Source organism: Pogona vitticeps, chromosome 2 (genome assembly GCF_051106095.1).
Source record: "Pogona vitticeps strain Pit_001003342236 chromosome 2, PviZW2.1, whole genome shotgun sequence".
Taxonomy (NCBI): Eukaryota; Metazoa; Chordata; class Lepidosauria; order Squamata; family Agamidae; genus Pogona; species Pogona vitticeps.
Genome location: NC_135784.1, coordinates 188,989,105 through 189,008,807, shown reverse-complemented (window position 1 = coordinate 189,008,807; position 19,703 = coordinate 188,989,105). Strand labels below are relative to the sequence as shown.

The window sequence follows — 19,703 nt, the reverse complement described above, 5'->3', positions numbered from 1 at the left end:
GAAGAAAGTCCTCAGGGTGGATTTGATTTAAATCAAATTAGCTTGAATCACAAATTAAATAATGATTTACATTTTTTAAAATCAGATTTTTCATGATTTAAATTAAAAAATCAATTTGATTATCCACTGTGAGAGCAGCCTTCTCTACCTCCATGCTGTTCTTGTGTTGCTGCTTCTTCAGATGGTAAGGCAGGTCCCCACTGCACAGCAGGAGTCCCAAGGATTTCTGCAAACCGTGGAAGGTTACATCCTGATGCCCGTTACATTATGTAGAATCAGTCTCCAAAGAAACTACCTTTTCTGTGGACTTGTGTGAGTTGCAAAGAGGCTGCTATCACTCCTCCTTGTTTGGGGTATTTTACTCCAGTAGTTATGTATGGGATGTTCTGGGCAAATTAGTCCTCAAGTTCCAGTTGTCCAGTCCCTACTCTTGACTCCTAGTTCCATAGCCAGGCGCTCCATTTCACTTTCCAGGAAAAGACAATATTGCAACCTAACATGAGACGATATAGATTTGCAAGATCTGAGGAGAAATATTAATGATATGACATTTTGAAGGTCATTAACTCATACAGTCACTTGCCATCAGAAGTGATTTGATAGCATGTAACATATTTGGAAGGTTTGATTAAAATTATCAAACAATTGTATAATGAAAATGGTTGAGACTATGTCAGGATATAGGCACAAAACGTGTGCTAACATTAAGTATGACCATGTCTAGCCCCAAAGAAAAAAACAGTAATTTCACAGCTTAAATAAGCAAGCTACTGAATATTTGTTCTCTAATCTTTTAAATACATCTTTTGCAACCATATGCAGAATCGCATTGCAAGCACAAGTTCCTGTTTGGCCAGGAAGAAATTGAACATTCAATTGGGTCTTGATTGGCAGGTTCAGCTATTCAGATTGCCCTTGACTTGGAGCTAATTTCCCCTTTGAAAACTTTTGTCAGAATTCTAGTCTCAGAAATGTTTACAGAAAACACTCAGTGTTGGATAAGCTCAAATGCTGTTCTTTTGTAATGCAGAAATACTCTGAATATGCTTTCTAAATTTGTATGCTAATTCCCTGGAGATATATGGCAAAGCGTCCACTTTTCTGGAAAAAGTACTACATTCTTTAAAGCAAATCTCTTTTTTAGACTCTTCAAAGAAAATCTGTTATTTGACTCTCTTTCCATGAGCTTTAATAGCCTTAAGCTATCCAAATATCTCCCTTCCAGGTCATGAAGCTGCAGTAAGGCTTCTACTTTGTAAAGTCCTTGCTGATAAGCCAGTTCCAAGCATGTGATAAATAATCACTGTTTCTCCTTTTTGAACTGGTTTTGGGGTCACAGACTGTAGACCTTGGGACCTAGTACAGTGGTGCCTTGCACAACGGGTGCCTCACACAACGATGAATTCACACAACGATGCCTTTTTCTGTTAAATTTGCCGCCTCACACAACGATGTTTCCTATGGGGAATTTTCACACAATGATGCCTCTTTCTCGCTCCTGTAAAAGTGTCTTACAATGTTTGGAACCTGTTTTAAACCTGCAATGGTTAGCCCATTTAAAACAGGCTTCAAACAGTTTTAAGACACTTTTACAGGAGCGAAAAGGGGCATCGGAAAGAGCTCTTTGATCTCAGTTTCCCTTTTAAAGCTCTTTCCAATGTCTCTTTTCACTCATTTAAAAGTGCCTTAAACTGTTTGAAGCCTGTTTTAAATGCTTGCAATGGTTAGCCCACCTCCTGAACCCTATGCAAACTTATTTTGGTGTTGTTCTTACACTTCGTTAATTTGTGGTGATTTTTTGTTTTTCCCCTCATTGAAATGCATGGAGTTCAATGAGGGAAAAAACAAAAAATCACCACAAATTAACGAAGTGTCAGAACAACACCAAAATAAGTTTGCATAGGTTTCAGGAGGTGGGCTAACCATTGCAAGCATTTAAAACAGGTTCCAAACATTGTAAGACACTTTTACAGGAGCGAAAAAGGACTTCGCAAAGCCATTGAAATGCATAGAGTCGGCTTCAATGCATTTCAATTGGGGAACCGGGTTTCACTCAACGATGTTTCCTATGGGGATTTTCGCTCAAGGACGGCAGTCCGTTCCAATTGGAACGGATTAACCGGTTTTCAATGCATTCCTATGAGAAATGGTGTTTCACAGAACGATGTTTCACACAACGTTGATTTTTTTGGAACCAATTAACATCGTTGTGCGAGGCACCACTGTATAGATCCCAAAGTCACTGTGACAACTAGAGACATCCGCCTGCACAGGTGGCTGGCCCAATTAACTTCTACCCCCGGAACCCACCAGACTACTTACCGCGCAGTCGGTGGTGTAATCTTCGGCTCTCCAACTGCAGCAGTAGCCTGGCTGGCTCAGTCCCACTTCCTTGCTTGCCCAGCCATTTCAGCAAAGGTGTGGGAGGACAAGTCTCCCTGCTCAGCTCCAGAGTGGCTGGGTGAGCAGGGAGGCAGGTCTGTGGCCACGGGGCTACTGCCACAATTGGGGCACTGAAGATTATGCTGGCCATGTGCTCTGGGCAGTAAGTGGTCCACTGGGCTCTGGGGGTGGGTTTTAATTGGTCTGGCCACCTGTGCTAGTGGGCTTTGTGTTCATACACGAATAGGAAGCCCCAATCTCTAGTGACAAGACTTTCCACTCAGTAGAAATTTGGCAATATCAGGACCTTTGTCTTTAGGTGTATCTGCCCCCTACATATATCAGGAACTTCAGTGCCAAAAATATCTCCCCTGGGGATCATTTTGCAGGTGCTTGGGTTACCAGGTGGTAGGGATTTATTTCAGGTAACTACTTGAAGGAGATAAAGGCTCGGTTGAACCAAAGAAATGAATTTGTAGATATCATTGTTTATCTTCTACTGTCTCATGAATGGATGACTTGCTGGAATTATTATCTACCTTTTAGTAAGAATCTAGATGTTTAAAATCCTATTCCCCATAATATTATTTTCTGTATGGGCAACGTATCAAATTATATCTTGCCTATTTTCTTTGATGTAGATTCACCCATGCTAACCATTGCCTTTTGTTTTTTATGTTCCAGGAGACAAAGATGGCAGCAAAGTGACCACAGTGGTAGCTACCCCTGGACAGGGTCCAGACAGGCCTCAAGAAGTTAGTTATACGGACACCAAAGTGATTGGAAATGGATCTTTTGGTGTTGTGTATCAAGCCAAACTTTGTGATTCTGGAGAACTGGTTGCTATTAAAAAAGTTCTGCAAGACAAGAGATTTAAGGTGAGAAAAAAAGAGAACATATTCGATCTGAACTTCTATGTCACTGCTTGTTGATTCCGTTTTTCTAGTCTGTGTGTTGTATACAGTACAGTGGTGCCCCGTATAGCGAGGTTAATCCGTTCCGGATTAACCCTCGCTATACAGAATCATCGCTAAACGGGTAGGGGAAATGTATTGGAACGCATTAAACTTTGTTTAATGCGTTCCAATACCTTTGTTACTTACCCGTTCAGCGAGGATTCCAGGTGCCGGCAGCCATTTTCGCGCCTTCGCTAAGCGAGGGCAGGGCGCGAAAACGGCTGCCGGCAGCCATTTCCGGGCTTCCGGCGGCCATTTTGGAACCGCCGATCAGCTGTTCGGCGGCTCCAAAATGGCCGCCACAATACCCAATCTTCGCAATGCGGGTTTTCCCCATTGCGAAGATCGGGTATGTTTCCGTATAGCGATCCCGAAAAAGGGATCGCTATACGGAAACATCGCTATACGGTGCACTCGTTAAGCGAGGCACCACTGTATTTTGTTATTTCACAGATACAATTTTAATTTTGTGCCAGTTAGTAGGAAGATGAAATTCTGACTTAAAAAAACAAGTGTAAAATGTTTCGCTTTAATTGTGTAGCTTACCTGTTATGATTATATGATCAGGCTAGCAGTCGTGTAATGAGAGATTTCTTTGTTATCTACTCTGTAGGTAGGGAAGAACCCTGTAAGGAATATGCTCTTTATTTTTGGTAGCCTGTCAATTTTGCTTTCTTTTTACAAAACAGGCTTAAATTGCAGTATACTTTGTGAGTTGCTATTAAAGATGGGGGTATTCACATTTGTATACAAATACGAATATCCCCGCACAGCTGGATTTCACTAGGGGCTGGCCCCTGTGACCAGCCTGTCCACTCATGTGTCCAGTGGCGGTGGCGGCAGCCTCGCTCATCCTTCCAGTCGTTCCCGGAGTTCCACTCTCTTCCTGCTCGGCTAGTGACTCAGCAGCCATGCAGGGAGAGTCATCCTCCCTCCCACTGCCTGGAGTAGCCAGGCGAGCAGGAAGAGAGTGGAGCTCCAGGAGCGATTGGAAGGATGAATGAGGCTGCTGCTGCGGCGGCAAACACATGAAGTGAGTGGATGGGCTAGCCGTAGGGGCTGGCCCCTCATTAAGTCCAGCTGTGTGGGGATATTCCTATACGAATACTCCCATCTCTAGTCGTTACTACAGTTTCCTTAGAGGTGCAGTTTTCTGATTGAAAGAAATAGGTCTGCTGAATGCTGTGAATGTTGTTGGCTTCTTCTTCATTTATTTATATGATGGCTTCAATTTTTCTCTGAAGTTGTTGGTAAAGATAGTGTTTATTTTCAGAATTTTTATGCCGGAGTGTTCTTATACTGCAAAAAGTAAGGAAATGTCCAGGAAAAAAAAGTATAGTAATAGTGTGCCCATGTTTTGAGTCAGGATGGATGGTTTCATCTGTGGTCTCCATTTTTGTGCTTGTTAGATTAAACCTTCAACCATAGCTCTTTGCTGCAAACCAAAGAGTCATAGGGTGAAATTCTGTTGCTTAGTATAAGCCAAATTGTAATTTTTGATTTGTTCCTCCCCGGATAATGGTCCGTACTGCTGTAGTTTTCAGTGGTGCATGTGCATGCTGGCTTGGTGCATGCACATGTAGATCTTAAGAATCATGCAGGGACACTTTGTTTACTGGAAAAGAGCAGACTGAAAGTTACGATTTGGCTTACACTAAGCATCAGGACTTTGGCCATAAACTCAGAATTTTGGAGCTGGAAGGGACTCCAATTGTCAAAAAGTTCAACCCCCTGCTGAGGCAGGCAATCCATGGCTAAAGTGTCCCTGACAGATGGCCACCTAACCTCTGTCTAATAACCTCCAATAAAGTATCATCTGAGGAACTCTGTGGCACTGTTGAGCAGCTCTTACAGTAAAGGCCAAATTTCCTTTCTCTTTGGTCCTACTCTCAGGAGCTACAGGAAAAAATGTAGTTCTGTTTTCCACATGACAGCCCTTTTGATATTTGAGAATAGTTATTGTATTGTTTCTCAGGTTTTCTCTTCTCTGGGTTAAACCTACCTAAGTCACTCAGTTGGGGTAGGTTTCCAGATATTTTACCATCGTACTCTGGACATGGTTCAAGTTGTTGCTATCCCTCATAAACTGTGGTGCCAATAAATGGACACATTATTCCAGGTGAAGCCTAACTAAAGCTGAATGCAGTTATACTGTACTATTATTTCCTTTGAGCTGGATAGTGTACCTTTGTTGATGCAGGCTAGTGTTGCATTTGCCTTCCTTGCTGCTACATTACAGTGGGATCTTGACTTAAGAACGGCTTGAGTTAAGAACATTTTGACTTAAGAACCACTCTCATAGGAAAATATTGACTTGACTTACTTAGATTTGAGTTAAGAACTAAAAAAAACCACGTGGGAGGCAGGGAAAGTGCAAAATTTGAACTTTCAGTTAACTGTTGGCCAGTGAAAAGGGTGCCTGTCTGCTTCCTCACTCCTCCCAGCGTTTAGAGAGTGGATTGGGAGACAGTCTTCGGACTGCCTGGTACTGTACTGCCTGGACTGTATTTTCCCTGCCTTCCCTGAACTTTTCTTGACCTAAGAAACAAAATATCCCCCTCTAGCGGTCGAAGGCGGAATAGCAGCTTCCCATTAGTTTCTATGGACGGAAAAGAGCAGATACGGATCAAATGGGTTTCAATGCATTCCTATGGGAAATGCAGATTTGACCTGAGAACTTTTTGACTTGAGAACCGCCTTCCAATACGGATTAAGTTCTCAAGTCAAGACCTCACTGTACACTGTTGTCTCATGCTTAGCTTGTGGTCATTTAAGACCGCTGGATCCTTTTCATATGTAGTACTGCCAAATACACTGTTACCCATCATATATTTGCTCATCTGACCAGATGCAGAACTTTAAATTTTTTTCTTTTAAAATTCAGTTTGCTTTGGCTCAGCTCTCCAATCTGAAAGGGTTATCTTGAATCCTGATTCTTTCTTCTGAAATATTAGCTACTCTTCCCAGTTTGGTGTCATTTGCAAACTTTGTGAGCCTCCTCTTCACAACTCCAGTCAAATCACTTAGAAAGATAGTGAAGAATATTGGGCTAAAGATAGAACCATGTCGAATCCCACTTGCCACTTATACAGTGGTGCCTCGCAAGACGGGTGCTCCATTTAACAACGAATCCGCATTACGGCGAGGTTTTTGCGATCGCAAAAGCAATCACAAAACGACATTTTGAATGGGGGAATTTCGCTGTGCGATGATCGGTTCCCTGTTTCGGGAACAGATTTTCGCTTCCTGATGATCAAAACAGCTGATTGTCGGGGTTTCATAATGGCCGCCGGGTGCTCAAAATGGCTCCCCGCTGTGTTTAGGAGCCATTTTCCGCTGCACAGGCACCTGAAAATGGCCGCCCCTAAGGAGGATCTTCGCTGGACGGTGAGTTCTTAGCCGATTGGAACGCATTAACTAGGTTTTAATGCGTTTCAATGGCTTTTTTATTTTCGCTTTACGATGTTTTCATCGTAACGTTTTCATTCTACAGCAATTTCGCTGGAACAACGTTGTAATGCGAGGCACCATTGTACCCAGAATTTCAAGGAACCTTTGGTGAGCATTTTCTCTGTGGCTCGACAACAAGTTTCAATTCCATATGACTGTTACCAAAATTCCACAAGGTTGAGCACTTTGACTCCTATGCCAGCTGTTCAAGTAGAAATATCAAAAATGCCCACAAAATACACAGCCCCCCTGTTAGATGATTGAGACAAGGTCTGGTTTTAAGTACCAATGAACTCTCTTAATCCAAAATTACCAAGACAGATGTAAAATGTTATATTTTATTAAAGGTGGACAAAAAAGTAAAAAAGAACACAGCTTGCAAATGGTTTCAAAAGTTACAGAAATAATCAAAATGCTTGGAGCAAAAGAGCATTCAAAAAGATTTGAGGCAAGAACAATTCCAGAACAGTTCTACAAGAAAATAGGAAAGGTAGTGGGCCTAAGCTATTACTTACATTCTGGTAGAACTTCAACATAGTTCTCAAACATATGCAGAGTGCAAGTCAGGCACCTGGGCAACGGATGAGCATAGCATCCTGCTAAGATATAATTAAGCTAAAGTAAATAACATCTCCCTGTTTTCTATATCCAACATTCCAGTTTCTATATCCTTCAAGGAGATCCACCAATCAGACATCAAGTTGCCCTGAACCTTCTCAAAGAAAGATAAACTTCTGTCACTCCCTTTGCTTCAGCTGAAATCATTCTTGTTAATTAGCTCTGTACCAAGGAGTGTGCTCTGGCCTTGGAGCTTTGGTTCTTACAGAGATAAGGCACAAATTCTGCAGCCTTCCGATTAACAGTGGGCATTTTCTTCCCCTTCTCCTAGACAGGCACAAACTACAAAGCCTGTGTTTCAAAAGGGCTATCAACGCGAAGATCCAATGTTTTCTAGTTCCTACTTGCGCTAGATTGGGCATTGTTTCCTTTTGGGAGAAGACACTGTCATGAGACAGCCCCAGGGGGTGCAGGTGACAAATGGTTCTGGTATTACCAAGGATTAATTTGTAAGGTTTCCCGCAGAAAGCAGGGCTAACCAAGTTGTCAGATTTTCACCAAAGACAGAGGCAAAGTATGGTAGATGTTCAGCAGTTTTGCCTTCTCTCTATCACCCATTAGTATTCCTCAGTCTTCTTTCATACTGTGAACGTAGCATTTCTTTGTTTCTCCTCCTGTTCCTGGCATAGCTGCAAAATGCCTTTTTCTTGTTTTTAACCTATTTTGTAAGTCTGTACTGTAAACTTAAGAAGCCTTAGCCTTCCCAGATATATTTGTAAATATTGGCTACCTGTTTGTTTTCTTCCTTGATGATTTGCCACCTCTTATTCCCTATACATGAGACATTTAAATCCTCTGAAAAACTCTGTATGTTATGTGATTTCTAGATGTTTCCCACTTAATTTTTTTACAGGAACTGTTATTGTGTCTTTAGTACTTCGCCTATTTCCATCTATCATTAACTCTTTTTTCCTTTTACTTATTCCTGACCATGAGATATGACCCAATATTTCCTTAATCTTATTGAAATCAGCTTTTCTAAGGTCCAGGGTGTTCAAGCGTAGAGGAATGCCTTGTTTACTTATTACATGCACAAGCTCCTTGTCATCATGAGCCCCAGCGGCTCTGAGTGCAACTATAAACTGGGAGCTGCTAGCTTCTCTCCCAGCCAAGTCAGTGACTCACTTCCTCTAAGCACTCAGCTTGGCTTAGCTGTAGTCACTCTTCTAGCACCATGTACTTGGAGCAAAATACATGGCTGTAGTCATGCAAAGAGCCCCAGACACTGAAACTACCCTTGAAGCAGCTTGAGGCCAGTAGACAGAGCCTCACTCTCATCTTTTCTACTAGTCCCACACAAAATGCCCTTATTTGCTTACCCTGTTCACAGGTTGCTGGTCCTAGGGACTATGACTGTGAGATTGTTCCTGCAGGCCCACTTCTTTAGGTTTATGGGTTCTAGAAGGCTTTAACATATTTTTCCGGAGAGTATGGTTGACAAGGCCATGAAAGCCTAGTCATTTTATAGAAGAAGGAGATGCCGTCTCCTCATTGTCCCCCCCCCCCAATGTAGTACAGAGTCTGTTCAGCTCCTTAGGATACTTGTAAATTAAGGAGAGTGGAACAAGATGGGAGACGGCTGGATTGCAAGTGAAGAAGAAATAATTTCAGTCTCACGAAGCATGGGTTAAAGAGTCATCAATCCTCTATGGGGATAATGGAACTGGTTTCCTCTGTATCTTCTCAGTTCTGTCCAGAGGAGGCTTTCTGGGTGTTCTACGTTTTTTGGGGGCTCTGACTCAGTGGGAGACTTAATACAATCCTTGCTGGTGTGCTGCAGCATGTTTGCAAAGAATCTTGAGGACAAAATGTTCAGATCATTCATAACAGATTCAGCTATCTAGACTGTAGAAACTGCTATGCAGAGTCTTATATTTGGTGTTTTTTTACAGTTCTTATGATGTTTATTCAAGCCATTTAATCTATTTTAGCATTTTAATCTATCTCTGCTTTTAATTAACTATTTTATTTTACTCTTACTATTTTAATGTGGTTCCTACATTTTGTGTGTTTATTGTTTGTTATGCTACAAAATGTTGGCCATAGGACAACTAATTCATCTTACATGTGGACAGCACTAAATGGTCAATATAGAAAGCAAATAGATTATGTATTGGAAGCAAGAGATAGAGAAATTGTATTTTCTCAGTTAAAATGAGATCAGGAGCAGATTGTGATACTAATAATGAACTGTCTAATATTAAAGCTGAAAAAGAACACTAAGACAAGTATAGTGCCAAAATATAATCTAAACAACTTTGCTGATTAATTCAAAGTCCACATAAAGGATAGATTTGCATTAATCAGCTCTATTGACTGTGAACCAGAAGAACTGTGGAGTGAAACTAGAGCTATTATCAGGGGAGGAAGGAAAAAACCAGAAAAGCATAACCTAGATGGATGATGGAAGAAACACTTAAAATTGCAAAATACAAACATGAAGCAAAAGCAAAAGGTGACAGAAGTAGGGCCAGAACCTTGAATGCAATTTTTCAGCAACTTCATGTAGAGCCAAAGAGACCTACTACAACAACCAGTTTAAAGAAATAGAAGAGGACAACCAAAAAGGGGAAACCAAGAGATCTCTTCCAGGAAATCTAAGAAATCAAAGGCAAAGTCAAGCCTAGATTAGAAATGCTGAATGACCTACAGGGGAGCATATTATATGACCAGAAGAAAATAAAGAGAAGATGGAAACAGAATACCGAAGACCTATACAGAAGAGATAAAAGATAACAGACTTCTTTGAAGAGGTATCCTGTGATCAAGAATGTACAATTCTGGAAAGTGAATTGAAAATGCTCTGAAACTACAATGAAGAAGTAAATCACCAGGGTAGATGAGATACTGATAGAACTGTTTCAGGCCACACAGACTGAATCTGTCAAAATCCTAACAAGAATATGCCAACAAATATGGCAAACGAAACAATTACCAAAGACTGGAACCACTCATTACCTGTTCTCAAGAAAGTAGTTACAAAGGAACGTAGTAATTATAGGAACATTGCTTTAATTTCCCATGCAAGCAAAATGATGTACAAGGTGTTGCAACAAAGGCATTCATCTTATATGGAGCAAGAAATGCCTGCTGTTCAGGCCAAAGTCTGAAAAGAAAGTGGTACTTGAGATCTTGTTGGAAATATCCACTGTCTACTGGAGTGCACCAGAGAATTTCAGAAAAAGATAACTATGTTTTTCTCCCAGAAGACAGCCATTGGTATGGCCATTGGCTAAGGGGACATTTGGCATCACAGGACACTTATTGAAGAGGGGTTGGGGTGCCATAAATGGAAAAGTGGGAAGGATCAGGAGGGACAGAACATGGAAAGAAAATGTTAGGATTTCTTCTTTGGGGAGGTAGAGAGAAAGAGAAGAGAGGAAAAAGGAGGAAAATGTAAGGACGGAGAGGCAGTGAACATATAAGGAAATGGGCTAGATTGCTCAGCTAGCTGATAAGGAAGATAGAGAAGTTCCCAAATGCTGCTACTACTTCAGTGGTAAGAAAGGAGTTAAGGGAAAGCTGACAGACATGTGCAGTGCAGAAGATGGGGCCTCCACCAAAACACTGCTCAGCTATAGAAGCTTCCCAAGTGTCTTTTTATGCAGGCACAGCAGAATTCATTAGTATGTGTTCACAGAAACCACAAAGGAGAAGTAGTAATGGCTGCCACAGAAGGGACAGAAAGGAAAATAGACACATTTGGAGAGGATACAGCTATCAATAGTTTTTACTCAGAATAACTATACATCATCTACATTGTCAGAGAAAGTATGCCTCTGTATATCAGTCTTTGGGAATCGAGGAGTTGGGTTGGTGTTGCACATTGAGAACTTCTTGACCATAGGGAAAACAAAATGCTGGCCTAGATAGGTCTGTGCTCTGTTCTCGCACGGCCCTCTTTTCCTGCTGCCTTCAATCTTTCTCAGCATTGTTGTGTCTTTTTCAGAGAATCCTACCTTCTCATGATGTGCCCAAAGTAGAACAGCTTCAGTTTCAACATTTTTACCTCCCAAGATACTTCAGGCTTGATATAGAACCCACTTGTTCATCTTTCTGGCAGTCCGGGGTATCTGCAAAATTCTCCTCCACCAGTTTTTCAAACAGATCATTTTTTTCCTATCAGGTTTCTTTACTCTTCAGCTTTTATACAATACATGATGATCAAGAATATGAGTGTGGATGATCTTGGTCTTGATATCCAGTGACACATCCTTATATTTGATTATCTTTTCTAATTTCTTCATTCCTGCTCTTCTAAACCTCAGTCTTCTTCTAATGTTTTGGCTGCACTCCCCATTTGGATTGCTGATTAAACCAAGATATACAAAACCTTCAACAGTTTTAGTTTCTTCACTGTCGACATCAACGTTGTGTAATTCTCCTCTACTGTAGTTATTATTTTTGTTTCAAGGTTCAGTCACAGTCCTGCTGTGGCACTTTCATCTTTCACCTTCACTGAAAATCATTTCAAGTCAGTCCTGCTTTCTGCTAGTAAGATGATGTCATCTGCATATCTTAAATTACTGATGTTTCTTCCAAAAAAAAAAATTCATTCCTCCATCCCAATGTGGCCTGGCTTTCTGTATATGTTCTGCATACACACTGAACAGAGAAGGGATAAAATGCATGACTGTCTGACACTTTTGCCTATAGGAAATAATTCTTTCTCTCCATGTTATGTCCTAATGATAGATTCTTGTGGACAATACAGGTTACACATCAAGATGATCAGGTGCTGAGGCACACTCATTTCTTTCAGGACAATCCATAGCTTCTCATTATCTATGCAATCTATAAAACATAACACCAGAGATTGTCAGATCTGCCTCTCCTTTACTCCACAAGACAGGAAAAATCATAGAATTATGACTGAAATACCCATTTGGCAAATAGCAGTTTTTCCATCCACTTGATAATGACATCTGACACTGCATTGCAAACCATCACCTCCACTCATCTAGGTTTTGTCATCTTCTTTATTAGTGACAATGTGAGCATCAAAACCACATAATATTCTAAGACAAAATGCATGCCATCTACCAATCAGGATGAGCCTAAGAAAAATAAGAGGAAGGAAGATCTCAAATACAAGAACCTCAGTTCATTTCTGAGTCACCGCTCGTCCTCTTTCCACAGCAACCTCCCTTCCAACATCTCAAATGCAAATAAGCCAAGAGACGTCCCCATTATATTTGAAATAATCCTTCTAGCATCATCAGTAATTTCACTAAGATGAGCTGAGGTTGACCCACCTGTGACATTACTATGATCCTGCTTGGAAGACTAAATTGTTGAGGTGACAACAGCAATTCTTGGATGCTCACAACCAGTGTTAACAAGACAGCAGTAGGGCAAGAGACTCCATCATAAGATGAGGATGAAGACTATTAGTAACGGGTCATCATACCCCACACTTTCAGAGTCAAAATATTAAATACTGATGACTTTGACAGAGTGCATAAACATTTTAAATACCAACTACTTTCCTCTGATTGAAGGTGCTCCTGTTCCAGATCAAGATCCAGGGTGTTCTCCCCAGATTCACAGCATTATAGAGATTGGGAATATGACTATTGTTCCCCCTCTTACTCACCCTGATGGTGTACATCACCTAGAACACTGGTTATTGTGGTTATCATCATCATTGTCTTATAACTGCAAAGCTAGAAAGAAGGGACCCTATGGATCATCAAATCCAGTCCCTGTCAAGGAAGCACACAGGGGAATCAAACCCAACCTCTGGTTCTGCAGCCAGATACCTAAATCACTGACCTATTCAGCATATGGTTCTTGGTAGTATGGTATCATACAGGGTCAAGGGAAGACCGACAGATTCAAATGTCATTGTTCTTCTAGAAGCTGATTGTTTGAACTTTTGATTAGTGGTTGCAAAGCCAACTGACATGTGTGTACCAGAGCAGACAAACACCAGTGGCACCATGGATCAGTTGCCATACTAGGTTTGATGCCTGCACTATCTAAGACCTTGAGCGCTACTGATGTCGAGCACTCAGTGTCACATGCCACAAAGATAGTATACCATTTATGCAGTTGATCACAGCTGCAATACTGACACTGATACCATAATACCTATCATATCTGCTTTGGTACTGGCTCACTATCCTGAAAAGAGACCCAAGTCAACCACTGAGAATGAAGCAACACTGGCCATATATAATTCTGAGCATTGGGTTTCAGACTCTTAGATTCACCTGGCAATCATTTGACTTTCACTGATATACAAGCGACAGATACCAATCCCATCTCTCCAATTTGAAGATATTAAAGCATTTGCAAATCAGCTGGAAAGAATGACCAATGTGCTAGAATTGGAGGTCCAGAAACAACCCAGACAAGTCGCTGACCCCTTCTTTAAGAGGATGCAAGCACACACACTTACACCAGTAGCAATTGTCATGCCTCCTTTCCTTTTACGTGTAGCAAGGAAATCATTGCAAATGCCATCCTCCATTCTTCTTCTATCAAGAATGATAGGCTACCTTTATATAATTCAAAATAAGGACTTTGAGTTCCTGCTTATACACTGGATCCCCAACTCTATCATGGTAGATGCAGCACAAGGGAAGTCTAAATGAAAGCCACACTCCTGGCCTGTTGATAAAGAAGACAGAAAAGACTGTATGCATCAGCCATCCTTTCTCTCAGAGCAGTTAACTACACAGCATGCATGACGACATATCAACAGTATCCCTAGGAAAATATTTCACTACTACTATCCGCCCTGCGTGAATTTCAGAGATTTTTTTTTTCCATAACATTACAAGTAGGACCCCCTCACACCACAGTACAAGTTCACGCCACTTGGCAGACTTTGCAGCAAAAAGTGTTGTCACCTTAGTCTCATCCAATTGCCACACATGGCTAAGGTCATCAGGACTAGCTGCTGATGTTTGCTTTAATATCAAGGCCTGTTTAGTACAAACATAGATGAAAATTTCAAGATGATAAATTTTGCACTAGGTCAAGAAGGCTGGGTATCCAGTCCGCTTTCAGCAGCAATGCTGGCCTAACCATAAATGCACCTGTCCATTAAAATACAAATATAAATCCAGGTCACCAACTGTTCCAGAAACTTCCCAGTCTTCATTTTCAGTGAGGATACCATCAGTTCCAGTTCAAGACCACAAGACACAACGAAGCAGTATCTTTGACTATAGCACCTATAAGGTAACTGCCACCTTTCTGCCCGCTTTCCTCAACTACCTGAAATTCTTCCTCAGCCATTAACAAGTCATCATTTCAAACTGATGGGTCTTACCATTATTCAAGAAGACTACTGTTGATCTGTCGGAACCACCAAGTGAACAGTATCACACCATGATACTGACACCACCAGCCAATTCCAAGGTTCTGATTGTTATGGTATTATCATTATGCAGGTCCATGTCTCTACTAGCTCTCTCAATTACAACTACTGACAATACATCAGCGGTGTGCTCTCTGACTTACATTGGCCGTTCACTCTGGTTCAATCACAACTTACATAATTTAGAACTCAGATAGCTGCTAACACTCCAGTCAGAATCACTCCTTTTCCTGCTACCACCAGTGTCCCTTGTACCCTGGGAGGCTGGATTGTCTCAATATACCCTGTTGCTGACAAGAGCATCAGAATCAAACTTGCCTTTTCTGCACTCCATATTTGAACAATACTCTTGATAACTTCCCCCTTGTTCTTACCTTTGATGAAGACCGTAGAGGCAATATGGCATATGTCTTTGTCAAGCAGTGGTTTTGACATGCTACTTGGACAACTTCTACGTTGTACAAGAAGGTTGTGAATTTCTCTTTTGTTGAGCTTTGTAATTTTGGCCCCTTTTATCAGAAAAAGGACATAATTAACTCCCCTGGATAAAGAGAGATTGTGCTTGAACTTATTTGGACTCAAGGCGTATTCAGTGCAGCTGCAGGCTTAAGATAGCTAACCAACAAGCTTACATGGATCATTACCAATGTTCCTGCAGGACAAGGTGGCTACTATAATGTAAAACTTGCTGGAGAACAAAAAGCCAGTTGCAACACTCTTCTTTAGAGGGGCTGGAAATGTGGCTCAGCAACCAATTAATTGAGCTCATCACCTGGCTGAATGCTCCACTAGAGCTCTCATGGAGCATTTACCTTGTGACACCATTCTGGCTTTGGACCATCTTTTGTCACCAAGTTGTAGAGAGAAAGTACCAATCATGTCCTTTAATGGTCATGGCATCTTCTCAGAAAAACTGACAAAAATTTTTATTTGGCCCATAAATTTGCTCATACTACCAAGTGGCATGGGCCTCCTTCTACTTCACATTCATAGTCTAGCCGGAGTAATCATCAGACTTACTGTCAATACAAATAGGTTCCATTTCAGTACCTCAAGCCAAATAGTCTTCTTCAGGTCCAGATGGAGATCTGATCATGTTTGACCATCATACTCCTGTTGGCATGTCTGTCCCCACTGTAAATGTCATTTAAAACATTGAGGGAGTCCAAAATCATCATGCTTCTCCCTTGTTACTAAATTCGTCGTCTATTACCAGAGTAATTCAATGTTTTCAATCCTGTAACCCCATTATTACCAATCAGTTCTAGACTTGATCAATGGCTATGAGTTCAGAATTCTGGCATAATTACTAATTACCAGACTTGCTAAATATTTTTGAACCTGGAACCCTGTCACTACCAATCAGTGGGTCCTTGCCATAGTACAGTGGGGCGGTTGAATAGAATTTGATCACCTTCCATCCAATGAACATGTTCTGTTCAGCAGTTCCATTGGATAATTCCATATTACAAGAGATGGATATTCTCTTCAACAAAGGAGATGGGTACTCTCTTCATCTCAGTCACATTGTTTACTGTTCCCACTATTTTGCACTGCCAAAGAATAATGGAGTGCTACAATGTAGTTTGGACCTTTAAAATGTTCATGCCTATGTTATCAAAAACATTTCTATATGCTGACTAGCTGATCTTCCCCTTCTTAGGCTGTTGATGATAATCTATATAAAGGAGAGTTATTTTCCTATGGTAATTTATCCTTTGCATTGAAAAGACCTTGATTTGCTCTTGAGGAAGAGTCTCCTAGTATCAGACACACTCTTTTGGCTTCATTGCAGCACTGAGGATTTTTGCCTGGTTGTGTTGTGACTAAGGAAAGAAGGCCTTTCCCTCTGCATGAATGATTGGCTTGTTGTTATCTCCAATAAGTCATGTATTCCAGTACTATCTCAGCATTGCCTGTACGTCTAGGTATGTGCATCAATATGAAAAAATCAAATTTGGCTCCAGCACAGGACATCATGTTCTTCAGAGATTAATCTCTACATCGGCCATAGCTTTGATTTCTGAGAAAACAGCACATCATATTATTTCCATAGTACATGATATTTTGGAGCCGTCGTATGGGCGCTGCTTTCAGGATCCTCAAACTTTTGGAATTACAGCATTTTTGTCTCCATTCTTCATTTCACTAGACTGCACAAGATCATTGTAGCTTTGGCTTCTGCACCACTTCAGTGTAGTATTCAATACCAAAGAAATGCAACTTCTATTTGTGGACTGAACCAACAAGCTATTTCCAAGGCATGGCTTATGTTCCACCCAGACTTTGCTTGCTTGTGATTACCAATGTCTCAAATGAGGGATGGAGAACCCCACTTTTTGCTTGTAACACTAGTATATTAATCACAATACAGTGGTGCCCCGCTTAACAATTACCCCTCTTCACGACGATGTTTTTGCGATCACAAAACCGATGTTTTAATGGGATTTAATGCCTCACTCAATCATGATATAGGAGGAGGCTGTACATGCATCTCTTCTTCCTGCTGCTCACCAGCTTTGTGTTGAAGAACAACCAGCACAGAGAATCCTAATAAAGGTAAAGGTAAAGGTTCCCCTTGACAATTTTTGTCCAGTCGTGTCCGACTCTAGGGGGCGGCGCTCATCCCGCTCTTCAAGCCATAGAGCCAGCGTTTGTCCGAAGACAATCTTTCCGTGGTCACATGGCCAGTGTGATTTAGACACGGAACGCTGTTTACCTTCCCACCGAGGTGGTACCTATTTATCTACTCACATTTGCATGCTTTCGAACCGCTAGGTTGGCGGGAGCTGGGACAGGCGACGGGTGCTCATTCCGTCGCGTGGATTCGAACTTACGACTGCTGGTCTTCTGACCCTGCAGCACAGGCTTCTGCGGTTTAGCCCACAGCGCCACCACGTCCCTTAGTGAGAATCCTAATAGTTCTGTGGTATTTGCACCGGCTATGGTTCCCCTTGTCCTCAAGTTCAGATATCAAGCCAGATGTAATCTCCAGAGAGTTGGGATTGAACCTTCATCTTTTTATCATCACTTTCTGCTTGACCATGTGGAGGAATCCAGTTCGTCACAGAATCATCAGAATAATGCAGGATACAAGAAGACATCTCTTATATGTACAGATGGCAGGGTTTTTCCCCTCACTTGCCAAGTTCCACTTGTTTGATCCCAAACAGCTCTGTTCACCAGGTTATAAAGTTCTAGCTTCTTTTGTTGGATAGAGGTTTTTCTTTTTCATCTATTAAAACATATCTAGCAGCTTGGTAGGCTCACTTGACCCTGCTTGTTAGGTTTCAGTCCTTCTTGTTTTAGAATTCCAGAGGTTAAAAATTTTCTGCATGGTGCATAATATAGATTTCCTTCTATTTCCCTTTCTCTTTCACCCTGGAGCCTTTATCTGGCTCAGTTTATGAAATCTTCTGAACTTTTGGCCATTGCTTCTTTGGAATGCCTGATTGCAACACAGCTTTCTTGGTGGCTGTTACATCAATGCATTTTGCAAGGGATATTTGTGTTCTAAGAGCAGTCCAGCCCTACTTTCACTGTTACCTGGAGAAAGTGTTACTCTAGAGCAGAGGTCATCAACCCCCGGTCCGCGGCCTGGTGCCGGTCCAAGACAGACCTCCCCCCCACACTCCCCCCCCCCTCACAGTTGCTTTGCGAATTGGGGTGGTTGTGAATTGTATAAATTGAGAAATGTGGTGTAACTGTGGGCAATGAGCCACAGTCAGTCTTCTTGGCTCAACAGAGCACAAGCACATACAGAAACACCCACCCTGGGGGGAATGGATTTCTTCTCGCAGGAAGGGCCGTGCATGGCTTCGTTGCCCCTCACGCGAGGGAGGAGAGGGCAGGGACAGGAAAATGGCGAGAAGCCAATCTGCCCAATGATGCGCTGGCTGCACCTCACAAAGCTGGAGTGAACTTGCGCCCGTTGCCAGCCAAGAGCTCTCTTCTGTGACTGCCAGGGAAGCTGGAGAGGGAGGTCAGTGGTCAGGTGCATGGGCCTTACCTGCTTGCCGCAAGGGGCGCACTGCCTGCTGCACCGATGGCCTGGTGGGCTGAGATGGGCGTCGTCGCAGTTGAAGAGCTGCCGGTGGAAAGCCTGGACTTGCTCCCTGGCAAAGCGCTGCAAGGTGGCCCACTACAGCACCAAGCTGTGCCTGGCATTCACCCAGTTCTTCTACTCGATGCAATTGAGCCTGGCTGCCAGTTCCGCCAGCGCCATGGCAAGCCGCCTGTTGCCTTCTGCCCTGGTCGCAGGACTGGCCTCGGCAAGATAAAAACCAGCCTGCCTTCCCTCCGCACGGCAGGAGGCGCCAGGCGGTTACTTGAGTGACTGTTGTTCCCTGCTGGCAAGTCTTTCTCTTTTGATTTAAGGCAATGTTAAATAAGGTTAGTGAAGTGTGTGACAAACCCAGACCTACTGGGATATGCCACAGTTTCACTAAGCTGCCACCAACCATTCCCTATAAGAAGTCACACAGACCAGGGATGGATTTTTAACAAATAAAGGAATAAGGTTTATTTAAACAACACACAGGGAAAATAAAATGATCAAGTGAATAAGATACAGTAACGTGGCTTAGTCTCAATCATACATACACACAGTTTGGTTCACACAGAACACTTAACTTGAAGCACAGACCCTGAACCTATCAGTTCTGGCTAACCATACAGACACCTGAACCTATCAGGTTGGTACTGACTGACACACAGTAGTACCCTGTCTGACACACAGACTCCCACTCAAGCTTCTTCTCTCAGCTCTTCTCCAGCTTCTCCTTACAAGCTCCACATATATATACAGTACAGCCCCTCCTCCTGATGTCCCGCCTTCCACTCCCCATAGGATGGAACTTTCCCTCCAAACCCATGACAGACAGGTAACATCAGTGGTGTATGTAACAAAGTGTTCCAAGAAATGGTTTATCACTGCCACGCACAGACCCAGTGAGTTTTCCTGGCCC

The 19,703-nt window shown here is 42.1% G+C and overlaps 1 protein-coding gene across 8 annotated transcripts in view; it reads left to right on the top strand.

The window, feature by feature from the left end:
* Positions 1–19,703, top strand: part of GSK3B (glycogen synthase kinase 3 beta) — a 140,850-nt gene that overhangs the window by 27,822 nt on the left and 93,325 nt on the right. For all 8 annotated transcript variants that reach the window (XM_072991696.2, XM_072991700.2, XM_078386731.1 and 5 more), the window contains exon 2: positions 3,067–3,260. In XM_072991696.2, coding sequence (XP_072847797.1) covers positions 3,067–3,260 — 194 coding nt within the window. The remainder of the gene's footprint in view (positions 1–3,066; positions 3,261–19,703) is intronic.